This window comes from Salmo salar, chromosome 09, assembly GCF_965601325.2.
Source record: "Salmo salar chromosome 09, fSalSal1, whole genome shotgun sequence".
NCBI lineage: Eukaryota > Metazoa > Chordata > Actinopteri > Salmoniformes > Salmonidae > Salmo > Salmo salar.
Genome location: NC_138299.1, coordinates 88,965,964 through 88,980,649, shown reverse-complemented (window position 1 = coordinate 88,980,649; position 14,686 = coordinate 88,965,964). Strand labels below are relative to the sequence as shown.

The 14,686-nt window shown below is 45.1% G+C and overlaps 3 protein-coding genes across 9 annotated transcripts in view; 2 read left to right on the top strand and 1 right to left on the bottom strand.

Moving 5' to 3' along the window:
• The first annotated feature begins 203 nt into the window (after positions 1 to 203).
• si:ch211-107m4.1 (heterogeneous nuclear ribonucleoprotein U-like protein 2) lies at positions 204 to 10,765 on the top strand. 4 transcript variants are annotated; one of them, XM_014212934.3, is made up of 14 exons: positions 204 to 1,280; positions 1,601 to 1,736; positions 1,862 to 1,941; positions 2,037 to 2,282; positions 2,413 to 2,525; positions 2,709 to 2,975; positions 3,318 to 3,440; positions 6,054 to 6,155; positions 6,416 to 6,584; positions 6,828 to 7,148; positions 7,283 to 7,365; positions 8,389 to 8,541; positions 10,125 to 10,197; positions 10,642 to 10,765. In XM_014212934.3, exons 1-14 carry the CDS (start codon positions 365 to 367, stop codon positions 10,653 to 10,655), a joined length of 2,796 nt encoding a protein of 931 aa, XP_014068409.1. In that variant the 5' UTR covers positions 204 to 364; the 3' UTR covers positions 10,656 to 10,765. The 4 variants fall into 4 exon arrangements, with proteins under 4 accessions (XP_014068409.1, XP_014068407.1, XP_014068411.1 ...); XM_014212932.3 differs by lacking the exon at positions 10,642 to 10,765 and having other exon boundaries at positions 10,125 to 10,555; XM_014212936.3 differs by lacking the exon at positions 8,389 to 8,541 and having other exon boundaries at positions 205 to 1,280.
• On the bottom strand, positions 10,278 to 13,969 carry nudt22 (nudix (nucleoside diphosphate linked moiety X)-type motif 22). Of its 3 annotated transcripts, none has more exons than XM_014212938.3 (7): positions 13,851 to 13,969; positions 12,623 to 12,719; positions 11,756 to 12,497; positions 11,429 to 11,545; positions 11,162 to 11,259; positions 10,936 to 11,029; positions 10,278 to 10,732 (listed from the first exon to the last, which is right to left on the bottom strand). In XM_014212938.3, exons 2-7 carry the CDS (start codon positions 12,706 to 12,708, stop codon positions 10,616 to 10,618), a joined length of 1,254 nt encoding a protein of 417 aa, XP_014068413.1. In that variant the 5' UTR covers positions 12,709 to 12,719; positions 13,851 to 13,969; the 3' UTR covers positions 10,278 to 10,615. The 3 variants fall into 3 exon arrangements, with proteins under 3 accessions (XP_014068413.1, XP_014068412.1, XP_014068414.1); XM_014212937.3 differs by lacking the exon at positions 13,851 to 13,969 and adding an exon at positions 13,237 to 13,479; XM_014212939.3 differs by lacking the exon at positions 13,851 to 13,969 and adding an exon at positions 13,237 to 13,479 and having other exon boundaries at positions 10,936 to 11,009.
• The window catches only part of LOC106612094 (vascular endothelial growth factor A-A), a 28,906-nt gene continuing 27,938 nt past the window's right edge, over positions 13,719 to 14,686 (top strand). Inside the window, exon 1 of one of the 2 annotated variants that reach the window (XM_014212940.3) lies at positions 13,719 to 13,998. The gene's annotated coding sequence lies outside the window, so the exon portion shown is untranslated. The remainder of the gene's footprint in view (positions 13,999 to 14,686) is intronic. The other variant, XM_014212942.3, reaches the window with a different exon arrangement.

The window sequence follows — 14,686 nt, the reverse complement described above, 5'->3', positions numbered from 1 at the left end:
CATTTGAATTGGTTGAGCAACTTCGGCTGATCCTAGATCTGCGCTTATTTGGCGAATAAAGGAAGCGTGATTGGTCAACCCAGTCTAGTGGAATGAAACGTGTATATGGGCGGCCCCAATTTACACCAATAGCTGGTAGGGCTTGGATATCAAGGCGGGGTTATTTTCCCGATGGACCAATCAGAGAGTAGAACCGTATATCGAACTTTACAGTACAGCAGTCTCTGGGTGTGTTTTGGTTCGAGCAGTTGCTTTCTTTTGCTAAAGTTTTTACATGTTTTTTACTGCAGAACAGTCATTTGGAAGCTCATGAGGTAAAGTAACTTTTTAAACTTGATAAAAGCAACGCACATTTCAGTGGAAAATGAAACTGTCAGAAGTCAAAAAGCTAAAAGTGGCCGAACTACGAGCCATGCTCAAAGAACGAGCACTGGACATCAAAGGACTCAAGGCAGAACTTGTTGGGCGTTTGATGTCCGCATTCGAAGCTGAATTGCAAGCTCCAGAATCAAGCGATCTTGGACAAGACAAGGGAGGCCCTGGTCTTGGAGAAGAGCCGAAGCCACAAGATGACGATTCACCCAGAGCATCCACAGTGTTAGCGATGGAGAGAGAAGTCCCTCTACCGGGCGAGGAGGCGAAAGCCACTGGACACGATGGGGACGTTGCAGGCGCCGCAAGTTCAGAGATGATGGTGAGACCTAGAGCTGATTGTTCTCCTACCGGTGTAGACACGGAGGCACCTGCAATTTCAGCAGCCAAACTTGATAACACGTCAACAAGTCAATTGGAAGACGTGTGTGTAATCAGCACTTTGACCATGAGTCCGTGTGCAGAAACCACGGCAGACAAAGAAGGGTTGATGGAGCAGACCTCGTTAAATCAACAAGTAGAGCAACAGAAACATGTCACCCAAGAAGAGAGCGCTCAAGAACAACAGGGTGAGGAGGAACATGCACGTGGAGTCTCCAAACGGACTGCCACACAGGAAGCAGAGGAGGATAAAACGACATCAAACCAACAACTAAACACAACAAGCATGAGCACCAGGCCCATTCAAAACACATTTACTACATCACAGATATCACTGACAGACATCCTGTATCAAGACACAAGTATGTTGGTTGTTGGGCAGTCTAAAGAAGATCATGCAGGATCAGCTGTGGAGAACAGAGTTGAGGAGGAGGACAGTCTTTCCATGGTGGCCCAGAGAGGGAGCAGCACTGCATCCAGCCTCAGCCTGGGATCTGTGACCAGTGACCAGACCAGCCAGGACACGGGTAGATATGATATGACACACTGAATAATATCATGATTATTTTTATTGTATCCATCAGGGTTGGGGTCAATTCCATTTTATTTACAGTCAATTCAAAAAGTGAAGCAAACTCCAATTAAAAACAAAAAACAAATCCTAATTGAAAAGCATTGAAGAGAATTGGAATTCTAGTGTACTTCCTGAATTGACTGGAATTGAAATGGAGTTGACCCCAACCCTGGTATCCATATGTTACAGGTTTATAACCAATGTTGTACATTGGCCTACACTTTTAGAGTAATCAATCAATCATACTCCCCTCCTCCCCCACTCTCGTTGCAGTATTTCACATGGACAAAGACAAGGAAAATAGGGCTGGAGGTGGAGGGGAGAAGCGTGGGGTAAAGAGGCCTGCTCACGGTGAGATGACCAGAGGCAGGGCCTACTACGAATTCAAGGAGGAGATCCAGTACAACAGGTATACATCCAGTACCTTTCCCCCATGACTCAAGCTCTGCAGGGTTTTCTGAGTGAGCCTGGGCAAATGATCCCCTACCCATCAGACAGTGTCTTTAAACATGACCAAACTCTCTCTCCACACAGGGCCAAATCCCCACCGCCTCAGCCTGAGAGTAATGGTGTTGATGCCGAGGAAGACGAAGGGCGGGTCAGACTAGACTCCTGTGAGTTTAATTATGAGGGATCACCTCTCTCTCATTGTCCTGGTTGACCAGTGTTGTGTTAATGGTCAGTTGGGCATCCTCTCTAATCTCCACAGACGGCGGTGACTTGCACTTTGAGATCGGCCGGGACGGCTGCAGCGGCCAGCCAAGGTTCTGGGAGCGCTGCCCTCTCCTGTGGTCTGGGTGCAGACTGACACACGGAACTCACCAGGGGAGGGTGGGCTTCGAGGCTATGTTTGAGAAAAAGCTGGTGTCCCCATCACTGGACCCTGAGGACCCTGAGCACCATGGTCTGAGACTGGGCTGGTCAGTGGAGCGTTGGAACTCCACCCTGATGCTCGGTAAGGACTGAACTTTGGGAAAGTTGTGGTTATAAATGCCCCATGGTTTAACAGAGGTACTTCATTGAGTCTTATGAATGAAATGTTTCTGTATAATTTGTGCTGATTTCTCTCTCGTTCCCTCATTCAGGTGATGAGGACTTGTCTTTCGGTTACGACGCTAGGGGCAGAAAAGTGACGGCTGGGAAAGAGGAGGAGTTTGGAGAGCCCTTTTCAGAGGGCGATGTCATTGGCTGTTATGCTGTGAGTGACACTAGTTGTTGTTTTTACACCTCACTCACTTTCTTGAATGCAGTACATGTTGAAATGCCATTTTAATGATAACAGTCCGAATCTAAAAAATACAAACCTTACTATTGAAGTAATCCCTGCCTCGCTTTGTGTTTATGGGTTTGTTCCTGTCTCCCTGAATCTTTCCATCCATAGTCTTTCTCTAAGGAGGAAGGAGTTGAGCTCTCCTTCCATAAGAACGGTCGCCATATGGGAATGGCGTTCCACCTGAGTCCGTCTGCTCTCTGCGGTTCTGTGCTGTACCCCCACGTCCTCTGCAAAAACACCTCTATCACCCTCAACTTGGACCCCACCTCTCCCCCCTGGTACCCCAGCCCTGCAGGGTACACCCCCCTCTCCTCCCTGCCTGCTGGACAAAGGCTCAGTGCCCCAACCCCACCAACCTCCAAACTGCAGTGTGAGGTGAGAGAGCAGAACAGAACAGAGCAATGGCTGCCAGCACTAACATGAACTCTATCCTCTGGCCTGTGTGCACGTTATTCATTCTCTACCCCTCTCCCTCCTCTCTCTACCCCTCTCCTTATTCTCCCTCCTCTCTCTACCCCTCTCCTTATTCCCTCTCCTCTCTCTACCCCTCTCCTTATTCTCCACCCCTCTCCTCTCTACCCCTCTCCCTCCTCTCTCTACCCCTCTCCTTATTCTCCACCCCTCTCCTCTCTACCCCTCTCCCTCCTTGTTCTACCCCTCCTCGCTCTACCCCTCTCCCTCCTCGCTCTACCTCTCTCCCCTCTCCCTCCTTCTCAGGTGTTGATGATGGTGGGTCTGCCAGGGGCAGGTAAGACCCACTGGGCCAGGGCTCACATGAAGCAATACCCAGAGAAGAGATACACCCTGCTGGGCACCGCAGGCCTCCTACCCTGCATGAAGGTCAGACCACCAGACACACAACTACTCACTATTACAACACCATTATAACCCCATAACACCATTATAACACCATAACACTAATATACCACCATTATAACACTATACCACCATTATAACACCATTATAACACCATTATAACACTATACCAGTATTATAACACCATAACACTAATATACCACCATTATAACACCATAACACTAATATACCACCATTATAACACTATACCACCATTATAACACCATTATAACACTATACCACCATTATAACGCCATTATAATTATAATTTTTTTTATTTCACCTTTATTTAACCAGGTAGGCCAGTTGAGAACAAGTTCTCATTTACAACTGCGACCTGGCTAAGATAAAGCAAAGCAGTGCGACAAAAACAACAACACAGAGTTACACATGGGACAAACAAACGTACAGTCAATAACACAATACAAAAATCTGTATACAGTGTGTGCAAATGAAGTAAGGAGGTAAGGCAATAAATAGGCCAATTGTGGCGAAGTAATTACAATTTAGCAATTTACACTGGAGTGATATGTGCAGATGAGGATGTGCAAGTAGAAATACTGGTGTGCAAAAGAGCAGAAAAACAAATATGGGGATGACGTAGGTAGTTGGTTGGATGGGCTATTTACAGATGGGCTATGTACAGCTGCAGCGATCGGTAAGCTGCTCAGATAGCTGATGCTTAAAGTTAGTGAGGGAGATATAAGTCTCCAACTTCAGTGATTTTTGCAATTCGTTCCAGTCATTGGCAGCAGAGAACTGGAAGGAAAAGCGGACAAGGGAGGTGTTGGCTTTGGGGATGACCAGTGAAATATACCTGCTGGAGAGCGTGCTACGGGTGGGTGTTGCTAATGTGACCAGTAAGCTGAGATAAGGCGGTGCTTTACCTTTAAGACTTATAGATGACCTGGAGCCAGTGGGTTTGGTGACGAATATGTAGCAAGGACCAGCCAACGAGAGCATACAGGTCACAGTGGTGGGTAGTATATGGGTCTTTGGTGACAAAACGGATGGCACTGTGATAGACTGCATCCAATTTGCTGAGTAGAGTGTTGGAGGCTATTTTGTTGGAGATGTTTGATGTGAGTCTGGAAGGAGAGTTTACAGTCTAGCCAGACAGCTAAGTATTTGTAGTTGTCCACATATTCTAAGTCAGAAGCGTCCAGAGTAGTGATGCTAGTCGTGCGGGCAGCGATCGGTTGCAGAGCATGCATTTAGTTTTACTAGCATTTACGAGCAGTTGGAGGCCACGGAAGGAGTGGTGTATGGCGTTGAAGCTCGTTTGGAGGTTTGTTAACAAAGTGTCCAAAGAAGGGCCAGAAGTATACAGAATGTTGTTGTCTGCGTAGAGGTGGATCAGAGAATCACCAGCAGCAAGAGCAACATCATTTATATTTACAGAGAAAAGAGTCGGCCCGAGAATTGAACCCTGTGGCACCCCCATAGAGACTGCCAGAGGTCTGGACAACAGGCCCTCTGATTTGACACACTAAACTCTATCAGAGAAGTAGTTAGTGAACCAGGCGAGGCAATCATTAGAGAAACCAAGGCTGTTGAGTCTGCCGATAAGAATATGGTCGAACAGAGTCGAAAGCCTTGGCCAGGTCGATGAAGACGGCTGCACAATACTGTCTTTTATCGATGGCGGCTATGATATCGTTTAGGACCTTGAGCGTGGCTGAGGTGCACCCGTGACCAGCTCTGATACCAGATTGCATAGCGGAGATGGTACGGTGGGATTCGGAATGGTCGGTGATCTGTTTATTCACTTAGCTTTCGAAGACTTTAGAAAGGCAGGGTAGGATAGATATAGGTCTATAACAGTTAGTCTAGAGTGTCTCCCCCCTTTGAAGAGGGGGATGACCGCGGCCGCTTTCCAATCTTTAGGAATCTCAGACGATACGAAAGAGAGGTTGAACAGGCTAGTAATAGGGGTTGAACAATGGCGGTGGATAATTTTAGGAAGAGAGGGTCCAAATTGTCTAGCCCTGCTGATTTGTAGGGATCCAGATTTTGCAGCTCTTTCAGAACATCAGCTGTCTGGATTTGGGTGAAGGAGAAGCGGGGGGGCTTGGGCCAGTTGCTGCGGGGAGTGCAGAGCTGTTGGCCGGGGTAGGGGGAGCCAGGTGGATAGCATAGCCAGCCGTAGAGAAATGCTTATTGAAATTCTCGATTATCGTGGATTTATCGGTGGTGACATTGTTTCCTAGCCTCAGTGCAGTGGGCAGCTGGGAGGAGGTGCTCTTATTCTCCATGGACTTTACAGTGTCCCAAAACTTTTTGGAATTAGTGCTGCAGGATTCAAATTTCTGTTTGAAAAGGCTAGCTTTCCAAACTGACTGTGTGTGTTGGTTCCTGATTTCCCTGAAAAGTTGCAAATCGCGGGGGCTATTCGATGCTAGTGCAGTACACCACAGGGTGTTTTGTATAACACCATTATAACACTAACACCATTATAACACCACTATAACACTTATAACACTATAACACCATTATAACACTAACACTATTCATAGTTTTATTAATTTATTGATTATATCAATTCCAAAGGTGTGTGTGTGTATGTTGTTAGCTGTACCTGTGTGTTCCTCTCCACAGGGGCAGGGTCGTAGAGAGAGCAGGCTGCAGCAGGCCTCTCAGTGTCTCAGTGAGCTGATCAAGGTGGCGGCTCAGACTCCACGCAACTACATCCTGGACCAGGTAGCTAGCTATTTGATAGAACAACCAGGGGAGGCAGCGTCTGCTGATTGGCTAGCTCCCTGAAAGAGGGAGGGTATATTAACTGATAGGCTAGGAATGAAATCTGTTTATAATTAAAGGTGATAGTTTAGACAATCTTTCTCTCCTGCGGCTCCTCTCTTTGTTGCCTCTCCTCCTCCTGCATACCACCAAGCAAAAAATATGAATTGGAGTTCTCTGTAAAGACAATTGGACAATAATGTATTGTTCTTCGTCCCCAGCCCAACGTCCACCCCTCAGCTCAGCGCCAGAGGCTGCTGTGGTTCGCGGGTTTCAGGCGGAGGGCGGTGGTGGTGTTCCCATCTAAAGAGGAGTGGAAGAGGCGTCTGCAGGAGCAACAGGAGGAGGAGGGGGACAAGATCCCTGAAACGGATCTCCACAAGGTCAAAGGTCAGGGAAATACAATATAGAAGATAACCAATGAGCAATAACCTTTTTAAGTATAATTTCGTAAGCATTCACACAATTCAAAAACGTCTATGGAGTAGCAGCATATGAGTTGTATAATTGCATAGTTTTCACACAGATGAAGTTTAATGGAGTAACATACTGTGCAAGCCTACACAGTGAAAGAAGAACCTAACTGAAGGTATGGTTGCTTTTGATGCTGCGTTGATGTCCTCTCCTCCGCAGTGAGCTGCACTCTGCCAGAGCAGGGGGACCTGCTGGAGAAGGTGCTGTTTGTGGAGCTAGCCAGAGAAGAGGCACAGGCTCTCTTGGAGGGGTACAAAAAAGAGGCGAAAAGCCTGCTCCCCCCTGTCCCCTCCGCCCCCAAACAACGGAAGAAACCCCGCGTCCGATATAATAACCCCCATAGCCTCGGACTTCAGTCTTATCACCTTAACAAGACCAGATTTAGAAGGATGGCCACGCAAGACTATAACCCCCCTAAACCGCTCATCAAGGGCCGGATGGACAGGGGGTACAATCCAGTGGCGGCTGGTGACTTGAGAGGTCAGGGAGAATGATTGATGGGGGGAAAAATTGAGTGCCGCTATTACTGTGTAATTATTCCTTAATATGTTTGGTCTGGTAATGTCACACTTTGGGGTTCTTATGGTTATAGTAATAACATTGTTTGTCTGTAGGTTGGGACCACACATGGTTCAACCAGGAGCAGCCATACCCGTATGGTCATCAGCAGTACTGGACACCACAGCAGCTCAGATATGTGAGTCCTCGTCTATCCAATCAACCTCTGATAAACATACTTCACCTTTACATGGTTTCCTTATATTCCGCCTTATTAATTCATACATTTTGGGGATTTTTTTATTGATTTAAAATTATTAGTTAATTGGATAGGACAGAAAAAGACTGGAATGATATAGTAGAGAGTTGCTGATATAGCAGATTGGAAACCATGCTGCAGGGGTGTATGATCTAGAGGCAGGGGTATATGATCTAGAGGCAGGGGTATATGACCTAGAGGCAGGGGTATATGACCTAGAGGCAGGGGTGTATGACCTAGAGGCAGGGGTATATGATCTAGAGGCAGGGGTGTATGATCTAGAGGCAGGGGTGTATGACCTAGAGGCAGGGGTGTATGACCTAGAGGCAGGGGTGTATGACCCAGAGGCAGGGGTGTATGACCCAGAGGCAGGGGTATATGACCCAGAGGCAGGGGTATATGACCCAGAGGCAGGGGTATATGACCCAGAGGCAGGGGTATATGATCCAGAGGCAGGGGTATATGATCTAGAGGCAGGGGTATATGACCTAGAAGATAATCTAGAGGCAGGTGTATATAATCTAGAGACAGTGGTATATAACCTAGAAGCAGGGGTACATAATCTAGGGGATAATCTAGAGGCAGGGGTATATAATCTAGAGGATAATCTAGAGGCAGGGGTATATGACCTAGAGGCAGGGGTATATAATCTAGAGGATAATCTAGAGGCAGGGGTATATGATCTAGAGGATAATCTAGAGGCAGGGGTATATGACCTAGAGGCAGGGGTATATAATCTAGAGGATAATCTAGAGGCAGGGGTATATGATCTAGAGGATAATCTAGAGGCAGGGGTATAGGATCTAGAGGCAGGGCTATAGGATCTAGAGGCAGGGGTATATCATCTACAGGATAATCTAGAGGCAGGGGTATAGGATCTAGAGGCAGGGCTATAGGATATAGAGGCAGGGGTTATAGGACCTAGAGCCTAGGCGACACATTTCTGTGATATTTATCTGGCAGGATGAACCGTTCAATGGAGCGAACTACCAGTACCGCAGCAATGACTTTAACCATGAAGCATACAGGGAGTACAACAGACAGCTAAACTACAACAAACAGCTAGAATGCTACAGACAGGAAGAATGCTACAGACAGGAAGCATGCTACAGACAGGTAGTGGTTCACACACACAAACAGGCATGCACATTGGGTACCTGTCAGGGTTTCCATTAGCGGTAATAGCCGGCATTTGGCAACAAGAAAAGTTAAAAAAAAGACGATAAATAAAAATGTCCCCGGCCAATTGTCCAGGAGAAGAAAACAAATCCCATTGCGAAAATGTATTTTAGCCTATTGATTGATTGAAATACCTGTCAATGGAACATGAGAGCTGCTGCTACAGCTCACCAAACACCTTGTTTATTGCTGCTGGAGTGAAAAGTGCTTTTATAAGCTCAATCATTGTGCAACAATTCTAAATGCAATTGCGTGTTGAAAACTGTTTTGATGGCCAAGATTAAAAAGAGCTACTATTTTAATTTCTCAACTGGTAATTGAAATGCGCTTCCCATTCTCCATTCAAGTGCATAGGCAATTTGGCAGGCTTCACAACACTTTGCAATGAGCTGGAGGCAGTATGTATTTTGAAAACATATACTTAACTGTTTGAAACCTGAACATTTTACATTATGAGGCATGTCTTACCTTGCTTCAAAGTAGCTTAGCCAAAATATAAAGACTTCCATATGCCATTGAAAACAGTAGCCTATTTAGCGGATGTTTTGTTGTTTTTTAAATGTATTTCATTGTCAAGTAGCTAAAGGCCCAATCCTAGTCATATTAGCAACCCATGCTAGTTGTTGCATCTTTATCTCAACTATTCCTACATTTCCAATAGACAAGATAATTTCCATCTCGATCTCATGAAACAGCTCGCCTGTGCAGTGGCTTTTAAAGTTTTTTCCCCGTTAAATTGCAGTATGGTACGAACATTCACGCGTAGCCTACTGCCTTGAAATAATAGTTGATCAACATTTTAAGGTAATCATTCTAAGCTGTTGCATCAGACTCCTTGCTTTTTAACGTTGTTTTGGATGTATCCTAGGCCTACTGGTTGTATGAATTTGGGATCTGTCATCCCACAACTGTCCCAGAGTCTGTTTAGAATAGGCTAGTTCTTTCTTGACAAACTGACCAATAGAATAGGTCAACTTTTCTACTATGGGGGATAGTAGATTGACAGGCTAGTGATGTTGCTGTTCCTTACTTGTCTTCATGGCTGAGGAAAAGTACATGTGGACAGTTATTCTAACATCTTTAAATTCTGCATCGGAATTCCGTAAGGAGCACGTTGCATCCTCGAGTTTCATGTTCTGTTAAAATGAATTACCATAATCTAAATGTGATTTATTTTATTCTGAGCACCGTGGGTGGACGCCCTCATCAGGTTTCGCACATCCAATGCATATGGGTCCGGTAAATTTCTCAAATGTCCAGTAAATGAAAATGCTGCCGGTCAAATGTCCTGCACCACATTTTTCTGAGACCCTGGTACCAGTGTGTGTGTGCAAAACAGGTAAATGCTATAGACAGGGTAGAGGATAGAGAGCATACCTGTGTACAGAGCTCTGAGAGGAAGTGCAGTCAGATCCTGCAGCACCATAGACAGTCTCACATGTTAAAAGTCTCACAGTCAAGGTCTCTGTTGAACCGTATGAATGATGCATTCTATTCTCTCTCTCCCCCTCTCTGTTCAGTGGAATCAGAGTTACCAAGACCAGGACTATTACGGCAACAAGAATCAGGTTTACCAAGACCAGGGCTACTATGGTAACAGGAACTACGCTTACGATAGTTACCATTACCATGGTTACTGTTAAACATCTAAAGAGATTAGCAAAATCAGCAGGTGGTTTTATAAAGATTTATTATACATGTTATATTTCTTACATTATCTTACAGCATTTTTATGCAAAGTTGGGAAATATTGTGCCGCCACCAGGTGCCTAAGTGTCAAACATCAAGCAATGTTTGTATGGAGTTATCTTTTTCTGTAATACTGCTGGAACTTTATATTCAGGGAATGTTTCCTTAGACATTTTCATAGCAGGGGGCTCGAACTTTGTACAACAGTATTGTCTCTTAAAGCAACAACAACATTAAATCGCTGCTTTTTCATTGAAGAAAATGTCTATTGTATTAATTTCATCATCTGGAAATTTTATCCGGTGCAGTAGCTGGAGTTTGATCAATTGCTTTTGTTTTCTCGGTCAGGCAGCACTAGTTGATAGAGCAGCACTGCACCCTTGGCTGAAGGACACAACTCCGACCACAGGGGGGTGCTCTGGTCTAGCTGTAGCACCTCCTTCAAATCACAAGGCACACGTTCAGAGATTCATTACACATAAGGTGTTATTAATGTGTAATAAACTGTTTAAACTATTTGTATGACATTGTTCAGTATCTATGTTTCAATTATGAACTTTCCATATGCTTTGTTTTGCTGTGTTCTTAGACATTACATTTTCTTTATGCACAGATTACAGTAACTGTTGTGGCGCTCCTTACTGTTTGGCTCAAGAACACGATTTCTGTAGACTCCTGGGCCTCAATGCCCCCCTGCCAGTAAAGCTCTCGAACTTCTGTGGAAGTCAGTGAACAACTGGGGACAAACAACACAACACAACATAGGAATTGTATAACACTGAATGTCTTATCATTTTGTGGTCAGTTACCAAACATGGGCCTGATAATGAAGGGCTCTTTTCTATGATGTCATTTCCTTTGTGAGTACCTGATGTAGAACTCTGCACTGGGTCTGCCTGCACTGGTGTGATTCAGAGCGATGCCCATCAGTATCGGCTCACCCAGAGAACACAGAGGAACATTTACCTGCAGACAGACAGTGGGGTTGTAATGAGAGGAATGAAGACGAACTTAATGAAAGAGATGGAGAAAGAAAATGATTGATGGAGAGAGAGAGAGAGAGAGAGAGAAAGGGGATAAACAAACAGACTGTCCTTGACCACTCATGGCCAGCAGCTATGTTTCTTTGTCTCACCTCGTCTCTGATCTCAGCGCACACAGAAGAGAACAGCTCTCTGACCACAGCCTCCTCCCTCCACTGCAGCATCTCCACCCTGATCCTGTCCTCCTCATCGAGGCCTTCAAACACAGCCTGGGGGAAAGGGGGAGGAGGCAGCAATGGTAATTAGATACCATAAGTAAGTTGCCATAAGTACGGCAAACAATGGAAATAGAATGCAGTTCAACAGTCGTTTTGAATAAGTGTCATAACTTAATCCAACCAACCTCACAAGTATGGATGATAGAATACCACATTTCATACAGTATTGGTTTAACTTTCACCCCCTTTCTCCCATCTCACCTTTGGTTCAGGGTGCCCCCCAGGGATGTCCAGCAGCCCCCTTGCCTCTGCCACTTGCTGGCTCCTCCTGATCAGCACCACCTGTCTGTCAGCCGTACACAAGACCCCACCCACCCCCAGCGGCTGGGCCAATAGCGCCAGAGGATCACCATACTCCACCTCCGCACGCTGGCGTAGCTTCCTTGCTCTCTGAGACCAGTTGGTGCCCAGGAAGTCCCTATAGCAGGTCAGGCCCAACCTCAGGGTCAGGATAGGAGTGGGCCCCTCACCCTTCCCACCCACATCTCTCTGAGGGAAGGGTTGAGCTTCTGCTGCACTGCTTCCCACAGCAGGATGTTGGTCTCTGCACCCTGGGGTGGTGGTTTGCGAGTCTCTGAGGTTCCCCTCCCTCTGCTTATAGCTACTCAAATCCTTGTCATTATGCTGTCGTTCACCTATGACTCCGTCTATTTGATCCCTTTGGTGTCTGAGCACCTGTGCTCTTCCAGATTCAGCGTTCCCCTTTGTCTCGTGTTGGCCCTCTTCCTCCTTCTGAATGCTACATTGCCTTCCATCTCTGTCTCCTCCTCCATTCAAGCAGGGAGGCTGGGGTGTATGTGGACAAGAGTGCTGGGTTGAGGCCAGACTGAAAGAGTGCAGCCTGAATTTGGCCCCATTGAAAAGCCATGGCTCCATGGTCACCCTCTCTGTCCACACCTCCTCTATGTGACTCTCCAGTGCTGGGTCTGTCTGACGGTTAAACCTTGATGAATAGAGAGAGAGAGATGGAGTGAGAGGACAGTATTCATTGTGTTTGATAACTGGTTTTATAGTTAGTTGGTTGTTAGAAGTAGTCTATCGATTGAAAGTAATGAATTCTGAATTTACCTGGCAGAAAGCTCCACCTGCACTTGTGGTTCCAGGAGACCTCCCCAGGCGGTGCAGTGCAACAGCACAGAGACCTCAGGATCCATTCTGATTAAGCCTGATCAAATCGGAATCATATCAATCAGCTCTCATGTTTGTGTAGAATAAATGAAGATCATTTTCAAATTGAGGAAGGATAGTTTTACCTAGCCCAATATTGAACTAAAGGAGTCTAACGTTACTCTTTACAGTCTAAGGACCTTACATGTTCTGTTTAAAGGGCTCTCAAAGTCAAAACAGCCAAATACTCCATCTAAACATGAATTCCCAATAATGGTACGGTTCTAGCAACATAAGTCATTGATAAATTAGCTTGTCAGTAACAAAGTGCCGGGACCAAACGGTCAAACGAACTTTAGCGAGAAACTGATTGAACTAGCCCAAGATGTACTCTTACGGAGCCTAACGTTACCCCTTAAGTCCAAGGACCTTCTAGGTTATTTCAGAGGTAGACTGGCTCTGGTAGCAAGCTTCTCGCTAAAATTCGTTTGACCGTTTGAACCCAGCACCTTTTTCTGACAAGCTAATTTATCAATGAAACAAACACGGCTATAGTTTGAAAGATTGATCCTTACCAATAGCTTCCTTCCACTGCTATAGCATAAACAAGTCAAGCCTTAACGAACATATAGATTACTTTTATGGAACGGACGCTGACTGAACCAAAGCCTCGAGCGTTTGGTAAAGTCAGAAACATATTTAAAAATTGGTCGCTGAGAGACAAATGCAAAGCTACTAGTAACTGACAAAATATGTGGTCTTAAAAATCCAGGAAGTGATTTAGTGGACGAGTCATAACACTCAGGTCAGCACCGCCCACTTCTACAGCTGATTGGAGGAGGCGTGAGGTTGGTGAGAACATGAAGTAAACTGCTGTGATTGCATTGATGAGTAAAATACTATTTTGGGGTGTTGAAGAAAAACTCAAAAGTGTCTGAAATGCATTAAATGTATGTATTTTTTGCTATTAGCCAGAAGAAAAACAATCCAGTTTTGATGCATTATCTTGTAGAGAATAGAAAGACAAGGAAGTGTTAACCCCAAAACGTGCAGTAGTGTGTGGTCGTGTTCAGTATGGAATAAACGGTCTGAAAAGGAGTGAAACTGGGCGCTAACGTCCTGAATTTGTACACTAAGAACATATATTTTGTTTTCAGTTGCAAACGGAACGAAATGGGGAGGGACCTACCTGAATTTGTCCAATATAAACTATAGTTTCCGTTTGGAGTAAACGCAACAGAATCGTTGTAATGATTACACCTCAGCACTCTGCCAGACAATTTTATGCAACAATCCCCAGTATACTTGTTATGATGAGAAGAAAGTACAACATTTCGGTACGTCTATGCTTCTCTACCCTTGCATTTCACCATTGCTTTTTTTTGTTCAAATACTTGTTTTGTCACGTGACAACATAGGTCAAAAGCTTAGCTCAGTGTCTTTAGTCGAGTTAGCTAGCAAGCTTATAGCCACCGCTACAATATTTAACAAAAATATAAACTTAACATGCAACAATTTAATGAGGAAATTGAAATACATTCATTAGGCCCTAATCTATGGATTTCTCATGACTGGGAATACTGATATGCATCTCACAATGGGCCTCTGGATCTCGTCTCGGTATTTTTGTGCATTCAAAATGGCACTCTGTTTACAATGTTGACATCAGCAAACCGCTCGCCCACAGGATCCAATACACGTGGTCTGCGGTTGTGAGGCTGGTTGGATGTACTGCCAAATTCCCTAAAACGACGTTGGAGGCAGTTTATGTTACAGAAATGAACATGCAATTCTCTGCCAACAGCTCTGGTGGACATTCCTGCAGTCAGCATGCTAATTGCAGCTCCCTCAACTTGAGACATCTGTGGCATTGTGTTGTGACAACTACACATTTTATAGTTGTCTTTTATTGACCCCAGCACAAGGTGCACCTGTGTAGTGATCATGCTGTTTAATCAGCTTCTTGATATTCCACACCTGTATGGTGGATGGATTATCTTGGCATAGGAGAAATGCTCACTAACA

What these genes read in the sequence shown, in the direction of transcription:
- si:ch211-107m4.1 (XM_014212932.3), top strand. Translation starts at nt 365, where the DNA reads ATGAAACTGTCAGAAGTCAAAAAGCTAAAAGTGGCCGAACTACGAGCC. An exon ending in GCGGGTCAGACTAGACTCCT is followed by an intron (nt 1,942 to 2,036) that starts GTGAGTTTAATT and finishes TAATCTCCACAG; the next exon opens with ACGGCGGTGACTTGCACTTT. An exon ending in GAACTCCACCCTGATGCTCG is followed by an intron (nt 2,283 to 2,412) that starts GTAAGGACTGAA and finishes TCCCTCATTCAG; the next exon opens with GTGATGAGGACTTGTCTTTC.
- nudt22 (XM_014212938.3), bottom strand. Translation starts at nt 12,708, where the DNA reads ATGGATCCTGAGGTCTCTGTGCTGTTGCACTGCACCGCCTGGGGAGGT. An exon ending in GGGGGCACCCTGAACCAAAG is followed by an intron (nt 11,546 to 11,755) that starts GTGAGATGGGAG and finishes CCTTTCCCCCAG; the next exon opens with GCTGTGTTTGAAGGCCTCGA. An exon ending in GCGCTGAGATCAGAGACGAG is followed by an intron (nt 11,260 to 11,428) that starts GTGAGACAAAGA and finishes GTCTGTCTGCAG; the next exon opens with GTAAATGTTCCTCTGTGTTC.